Source organism: Mustelus asterias, chromosome 2 (assembly GCF_964213995.1).
Source record: "Mustelus asterias chromosome 2, sMusAst1.hap1.1, whole genome shotgun sequence".
NCBI lineage: Eukaryota > Metazoa > Chordata > Chondrichthyes > Carcharhiniformes > Triakidae > Mustelus > Mustelus asterias.
Window position 1 is genome coordinate 127,117,731 of NC_135802.1, and position 8,601 is coordinate 127,126,331.

General features: G+C 44.6%; 1 protein-coding gene across 1 annotated transcript in view; it reads right to left on the reverse strand.

Annotated features, from left to right (window-relative positions):
- Positions 1–8,132, reverse strand: part of gfod1 (glucose-fructose oxidoreductase domain containing 1) — a 138,233-nt gene extending 130,101 nt beyond the window's left edge. The window contains exon 1 of the mRNA XM_078241120.1: positions 7,380–8,132. Within this exon, the coding sequence (XP_078097246.1) occupies positions 7,380–7,632 (253 nt within the window). The 5' untranslated portion in view covers positions 7,633–8,132. The remainder of the gene's footprint in view (positions 1–7,379) is intronic.
- Between the last annotated feature and the right edge of the window lie 469 nt (positions 8,133–8,601).

The window sequence follows — 8,601 nt, forward strand, 5'->3', positions numbered from 1 at the left end:
ATTTTTTAAAGATCTTTATCAGGCCACCTTTCAACTTTCCTTTTTCTTGAGGAAAGAGCCTTAGCATGTTCCTTCTTTTCTGTTCGTGTTTGCTGCAAAAAAAATTGTTTAGGCTCATTTTCAGATGCAGGGATTATGATATTTGATAACCCCTCACCCGGTCCTGTTGAGACTTAGTTGTGACACTGGGTGGGCTAAAGATTGTTAAGGAGGAGGTGTTTAAAAGGCTGGTTGATGAGTCATCAGGACTGGATTCGATCCATCCGAAAATATTGAATGAAATAATGGTCGAAACTTTGGCGGCACTGGCCATAACCTTCCATACTTCCTCAGATACAGGGGTGGTGGTAGAAGATGGGAGAATTGCAAATTGCTTGTTTAAGAAAGAGTTTAGAGAATAAGCCTAGTAGGCCAGTCAGTTTAACCTAATTGATGGGAAAGCTTTTGGAAACGATAATACAGAACAAAATTAATAGTCACTTGGACAAATTAATTAAGGAAAGCCAGCATAGAGTGTTAAAGCCAAATCCTCTTAAACTAACTTCACTCAATTGTTTGATGAGTGATCAGAGTAATGCAATTGCTGTAGTCTGAGGGACAGTGACAGCCTGGATGCAAAGTTGACTGAGTGCCAGGAAACAGAGAATAATGGTAAATGGATGCTTTTCAGACTGGAGGAGGGTTTATAATGCGGTTCCATGGGATTAGTATTAAGACCACTGCTTTTCTTTATCCATATTAATGACTTTGACTTGAGTGTACACTGCACTATTTTAAAATTAGCAGATAACACAAAACTTGCAAGTACTGTGGGGAAGGGAGTGATAGATTTAAAGAGGTTGGTGGAATAAGTAGAAGGGTGAATGTTTCTAAAACTCTAATTCAGCTTCAACAGGAGTATTGTGGTCAAATGCCACATAAATACTGTAGCTACAAGAGCAGGTCAAAGGCTAGGAATCGTACGGTGAGTAACTCACCTCCTGACTCACCAAAGGCTGTCCACCATCTACAAGGCACACGTCAGGAGTGTGATGGAATACTCTCTACTTGCCTGGATCTGTACAGCTTGAACAACACTCAGGAGGTTAGACACCACCCAGGACAAAGCAACCTGCTTGATTAACATCCATCCATTGATGGAATAAGTAGACATGTGGCAGAGAAATATGAAGTGATTTGGCATTTTGACAGGAAGAACAAAAAGAAGCAATATAAAAAGGATATAATTGTAAAATGGGATGAAGGACAAAGGGATCTGTGGTTATATGTGCACCATTCGTTGAAGTGGCAGAACTGATTGAGAAAGCTGTTGTAATAAGGCCTATGAAATCCTGAGCTTTTATAAATAGAGGCATAGAATATAAAAACATGGGGTTTATGGTGAATGTTTCTAAAACTCTAATTCAGCTTCAACAGGAGTATTGTGTTCAAATGCCACATAAATACTGTAGCTACAAGAGCAGGTCAAAGGCTAGGAATCGTACGGTGAGTAACTCACCTTCTGACTCCCCAAAGGCTGTCCACCATCTACAAGGCACAAGTCAGGAGTGTGATGGAATACTCTCCACATCCCTGGATAGCTGCAGCTCCAACAACACTCAAGAAGCTTGACACCATCCAGGACAAAACAACCCACTTGATTGGCACCACATCCACAAACATCAATTCCCTCCACCACCAACGCTCAGTAGTAGCAGTGTGCACTATCTACAAGATACAGTGCAGAAATTCACCAAAGATCCTTAGACAGCACCTTCCAAACCCACGACCACTTACATCTAGAAGGACAAGGGCAGCAGATTTTTTTATTCATTCGGGGCACATGGAGGTCACTGGCTGGCCAGCATTTTATGGTGTTGATGGAGTCATGATGTGGAGAGGACTGGGGTAAACACAGTAAGATGTTTAACAACACCAGGTTAAAGTCCAACAGGTTTATGTGGTAACAAAAGCCACACAAGCTTTCGGAGCTCCAAACCCCTTCTTCAGGTGAGTGGGAATTCTGTTCACAAACAGGGCATATAAAGACACAAACTCAATTTACATGAATAATGTTTGGAATGCGAATACTTACAGCTAATCAAGTCTTTAAGATATAAACAATGTGACTGGAGAGAGCATCAAGACAGGCTAAAGAGATGTGTATTGTCTCCAGACAGTGACAGTCAGAATTCCAGTGACTGTCAGAATTCCCACTCACCTGAAGAAGGAGCTTGGAGCTCCGAAAGCTTGTGTGGCTTTTGCTACCAAATAAACCTGTTGGACTTTAACCTGGTGTTGTTAAACTTCTTACAGCATTTTATGCCCATCCCTTGTTGCCCTCGGGAAGGTGATGGTGAGCTGCCTTCTTAAATCGCTGCAGTGCAGTCCATGTGCTATGGGTTGACCCACAATGCCATCAGGGAGGGAATTCTAGGAATTTGACCCAGCAACTGCAAAGGAATGGTGATATATTTCCAAGTCAGCATGGTGAGTAGCTTGGAGGGGTACTTGCAGATGGTGGTGTTCCCATGTATCTATTCCCCTTGTCCTTCCAGATGGAAGTGATTGTGGGTTTGGAATATGCTGTCTAAGGATCTTTGGTGAATTTCTGCATTGCATCTTGTAGATAGTACACACTGCTGCCACTGTGTGTCAGCGGTGGAGGGAGTGGATGTTTGTAGATGTGGTGCCAATCAAGCGGGCTGCATTGTCCTGGATAGTGTCAAGCTTCTTGAGTGTTGTTGGAGCTGCACCCATCCAGGCAAGTGTGGAGTATTCCATCACACTCCTAACTTGTGCCTTGTAGATGGTGGATAGGCTTTGCGGAGTTAGGAGGTGACTTATTCGCCGCAGTATTCCAAGCCTCTGACCTGCTCTTGCAGCCATTGTGTTAATGTGGTGAGTCCAGTTGAGTTTCTGGTCAATGGTAACCACAAGGATATTGATAGTGGGGGATTCAGTGATGGTAACACCGTTGAATGTCAAGGGACAGTGGTTAGAATATCTCTTATTGGTGATGGTCATTGCCTGGCATTTGTGTGGCGTGAATGTTACTTACCACTTGTCAGCCCAAGCCTGGATATTGTCCAGATCTTGTTGCATTTGAACACGGACTGCTTCAATATCTGAGGACTCGTGAGTGGTGCTGAACATTGTGCAATCATCAGCAAACATCCCCACTTCTGACCTTATGATGGAGGGCATTGATGAAGCAGCTGAAGATTGTCGGGCCTAGGACAGTAGTCTGAGGGATTCCTGCAGAGATGTCCTTGGGCTGAGATGACTGACCCTCCACAACCACAACCATCTTCCCATGCACCAGGTATGATTCCAGTCAGTGGAGTGTTTTCCCCCTGATACCTATTGATTCCAGTTTTGCCAGGGCTCCTTGATGCCACACTCAGTCGAATGCAGCCTTGATATCAAGGGCTGCCACTCTCACATTACCTCTGGAATTCAGCTCTTTTGTCCATGTTTGAACCAGAGCTGTAATAAGGTCAGGAGCTGAGTGACCCTGGCGAAACCCAAACTGGGCGTCGCTGAGTAGGTTATTGCTGAGCAGGTGCTGCTTGATAGCACTGTCGGTGACCCCTTCCATCACTTTACTGATGATCGAGGGTAGACTGATTGGGTGGCAATTGGCTGGGTTGGATTTGTCCTGCTTTTTGTGTACGGACATACCTGGACAATTTTCTACATTGCTGGGTAGATGCCAATGTTGTAACTGTACTGGAAGAGCTTGGCTAGGGGAGCGGCAAGTTCTGGAGCACAAGTCTTCAGTACTATTGCTGGAATGTTACCAGGGCCCATTGCCTTTGCAGTATCCAGTGCCTCCAACCATTTCTTGGTATCATGTGGCGTGAATCAAATGGGCTGCAGGCTAGCATCTGAGATTCTGGGGACCACTGGAGGAGGCTGAGATGGATCATCCACTCGACACTTCTGGCTGAAGATTGCTGCAGTACTTCAGCCTTATCAGATACATGGAAACACCACCACCTGCAAGTTCCCCTCCAAGCAACTCACTATCCTGACTTGGAAATATATCACCATTCCTTCGCAGTAGCTGAGTGAAAATCCTGGAATTCCCTCCCTAATGACATTATGGGTCAACCCACGGCACATGGACTGCAGCTTTTCAAGAAGGCACCTCACCACCACCTTCTCAAGGGCAACTAGGGATGAGCAATAAATGCTGGCCAGCCAGCGACGCCCATGATCCACAAAATTAATAAAAAAAGATGCACTGCATGAACTCACCAAAGTTCCTTAAGACAGCACCTTCCAAACCCATGACTGCTACCATCTAGAAAGACAAGAGCAGCAAATGCATGGGAACACCACCACCTGGAAGTTCCCCCCCAAGCCATTCACCACCTGATTTGGAAATATATCGGCGTTCCTTCACTGTTGCTGGGTCAAAATCCTGGAACTCTCTCCCTAACAGCCCTATGGGTGTACCTCCACTACATGGACTGCAGCGGTTCAAGAAGGCAACTCACTACCACCTTTTCAAGGAAAATTAAGAGCGTTCAATAAATGCTGGCCTAACCAGCCATGTTCACACCCCATGAATGGATTTGAAAAAATAATTCTGGACATCACACTTTAGGAAAAATGTGAAGGTATTGGAAATGGTGCAGAAAAGTGGTTCAAAGCATGAGGGACTTCAGTTATGTGGATAGGTTATTTTATTCTTTCATGAGATGTGGGCACTGCCAGCAAGGTCAGCTCTCACTGTCCCATTCCTGATTTTCTTTTAATTGAGGGCAGTTAAAAGGCAATCACATGGCTGGAGTCTGGAGTCATATGAGACCAGACCAGGTGAGGATGACAAATTTCCTTCCCTAAAGATGAGTGAACCAGATAGGTTTTTATAACAATCAATCCATAAATGATAGTTGTTATAGTCACCATTACTGAAACTAAATTTATGCTCTACATTTATTAATCAAATTCCACAAGCTGCCATGGTAGGATTTAAACTCATGTCTGTAGTATAATGGCCTGGCACATATGGGGTTAATGTGTCATTGAGTACAGAATAGGCCACACAGTGATATAAGAGAACAAATTACCTGTACCTAAGGGTCAGTCTAGTGTTGGAGAGCTGTGTGTACAAGCAAGCATGGAGACGGCTCCTAGCTTGAACCCCTTACTTATGTGTACATAGTTCTTATAGTTAATAAGTACATACAGTTAGGCTACTTAAGACTACAAGGACTTCATTGAGACCTGCCAAACAGTAATAACACCATACAACAATGTCCGAATCTGAAATAAAAACAGAAAATGCTAGAAAATCTCAGAGATCTGACAAAGGATCATCCAGACTCAAAACGTTAACTGTTCTCTCTCCACAGATGCTGTCAGACCTGCTGAGATCAGTCCGAAAAGATGTTCTGCCTGCCACACATTTGAGCAACATTGTGTATGAATTGCAATGCCACTGCAATGCCAGGTGCATAGTTATTTATTTATTAGGGTCACACGTAGGCTTACATTAACACTGCCCTGAAGTTACTGTGAAAATCCCCCAGTTGCCACACTCCGATGCCTGTTCGGGTACACTGAGGGAAAATTTAGCATGGCCAATGCACCTAACCAACACATCTTTCAGACTGTGGGAGGAAACCGGAGCACCTGGAGGAAACCCATGCAGACATGGGGAGAATGTGCAGACTCCACACAGATGGTATAAACTGTTGTGATTGTTTGAAATTTGGCATTCTTGTGTTTATCCTGATAAGTGCAAGACAAAAGTTTCAGCAACATCTCTTTCTTGTCTGCAATAATGCATTGTAGTCAAGCACCTTATATTCCCTTTTCTGCACAAGTTTAGAAGCATTCAGTGTTCAGTATACAAGGAAAGCATTCCTTTGTGATTTAATGGTGAATTTTTTAAAATGGAATATACGTGAGCTTTATATCAGCATATCTTGAATGAATCATTCAAAATTTCAGTTCATGTTCTCATTCTGTCTATATGCAGGTACAATCCTCCTTGAGAAATATAAACTGGGTCACTTTGGAGTCAGGGTTGCTGCAGGATGTTGATCCTCTACGACAGACTCAGTAATCCAATAGTATGTCTGTGGTTCTCCTATTTGCTATTAGTGATTGGTCAGCCTGCTTGGCTCAATAATGGGCCCTGCAGTGAGGAAGCTTAGGGATTCTTTCCAGTCAATTTCAACTACATGTCAAAGCCTTCATAGACAAGATGGTCCTAACTAGTCAAGTAGCAGGAGGTTTACTGAAACTTTACAATGATAATTTGTGTGGGTTTAGTTCTGTTTTGGAAGGGGAATAGGGTTTTGCTCCTGCCCCCACTCATGTCAACATTATCTAGATTTAGGTAGAATACGGGAAGTTGACAAACTGAAAATCTATTTATATCTCAATAGTTTAATCTGGAGATTCTTGAGTATGTTAATGTGTTTTCACACATGTCAGACTCCTGGTTGACTAAAAAGAAGCACATGTACAGGCAAATGTTAGCATAGCTCTGGTCACAGCCCTACAAAATAAACATATTATTATTTGCTCTTTTTAGTGATAATCTGAAATAGATTTCTATAAACCAATCTATACTATACTGAAGTGATCACAAACATACCGAACATAAGGTGGAGGAAGTGACACATCACTTCCTAGACCATCTATGTTTCTGCAAACTGTGAAGCTATTTTTTATCTCTACAGTTTGTGGTGTTACCAAAAGATAAGTTAAATTAGATATTCTGCTGTAGAAATAGGATAAGTTACAGCCAGTGGATATATAGCCTTCCTACATAGATCATAACCCATTTGTGGCTTTGCCACCCATGAGTTATCTAGCTAAGTGCCAATTCTGGCAAAAATGCACTGCATCCTACTGTCTGTGACACATTCTCTATTTACTTAGCTCGTGAGAAAGGGCTATTTAACATGTTGAGTCATGTCCCTTGTGACTTATGGGGGTCTTTCTCAGCCATCAAATAAAAATCAATAATCTTCCTTCTAGTTGTCCATTACGTTGTATTATGCCACTACAGTTTGAACGATCAAGTTGGAAACCAGGGAAACAGCAACACCGAGGCGGAATACCTTACCTTAAATTTACCAAGGAATTGTTCCTGGGTTCTGTATATCCGTGTGCTGGAGATGTAGGTGACATTAATTTACCCAAATATATTTACAAATATTTATACTCATATTTACCACCATAACAACCTAACAGATACAGACATCCCCTCCCCTACACCAATCGATCCTGTAAAGGAACAAATTAAGATGTATAATGAACAGCCGTGGAGGAATGCTCAATAGCAACCACGGATTCGCCTCGCCCTCTATGCCCAGCTCGTTAAATGGAACAAACAAACCTGGTCGAAAACAAAACTATCCGCTCCAACTTACCCAGGGTCTTGACAGCGATCTGGCGAGTCAGCGGAGGCGGCAGGTTGATGCAGACCAGATCGACATCCTGGTGCAGCAAGACATCGTCGATCCTGTTAGTATAAAAAGGGACATCCATCTCTTTCGCCAGTTCCTCCGCTTCTTCAGGCGTCCTCCCCCACAGAGCTTTCACCGGGAAACCCTGGCTCTGGAGCAGAGGGATGATGACCCTGGTCGTCAAGCTGGTTCCAAACACACCCACCCCAGGCAGCATGGTGACTTGAGAAAGAGCCCTCACTCTGCATCTAGTGCAAAATTATTGGCATCGCCTGGTTGAAGAACGAGCCCTCGGCCACCTCTCCCATCTCCATGTCACACAGGGGGTCTGATTCCTGCTTTTCCAAATGCAGGTGAAAGCCAACAAGTTGTAGTTGGGTTCCGGCACACACTTCCTGCCGACAGGCAGTGTGTGTGTCTGGGGAACTCGCAGTGCTGATAATAGGGCTGCCACCTTCTGCTGTTCCTGCACCGCCCTCTACACACACTAGCCGGGCCTGCGAGCTGCTGATTGCTGCAGAGCTCTCACTGGGGGAGGGGTGTAAAAAAAAACCTCCAAAAAAGTCACAGGCTGCGGCTGGATGTTGGCGGGGGGAGCCGGGCCGCCAGCAGCTTGCGGAGCCCAGGCTAAGCCATGGCTTACAGCTGCCTGCGGTTGCCCGGACTACCCATCCACAGTCTCCACTCCGGCCCAGGCGTCATGTTCCTCCCTCCCTCCAGTCCGCAGATCCCAGACTGAACACAACCAATGGTGGAGGGAGAGTGTGGAAATGCTGCCAGCCAGTGCTCGAGGACAATAACACACCGGCACACACAGACCACTGGCATGGTGAAAAAACTGTAACACCACACTAAACACACACACCGAGACAGTGACAGGCACTGAGACTGACAGCGGGACAGTGACAGAGACTGACACAGAGACAGTGACAGACACTGGCACAGAGACAGTGACAGACACTGGCACAGAGACTGACACAGGGACAGTGACAGACACAGACTGACTGACACAGGGACAGTGACTGACACTGAGACAGGAACAGTGGCTGACACTGAGACAGGAACGGACACTGAGACAGTAACAGACACAGAAACAGTGACAGAAAGTGACACAGAGACAGTGACTGACAGTAACAGACACTGGCAAAGAGACAGAGACTGACACAGGGACGGTGACAGACACTGA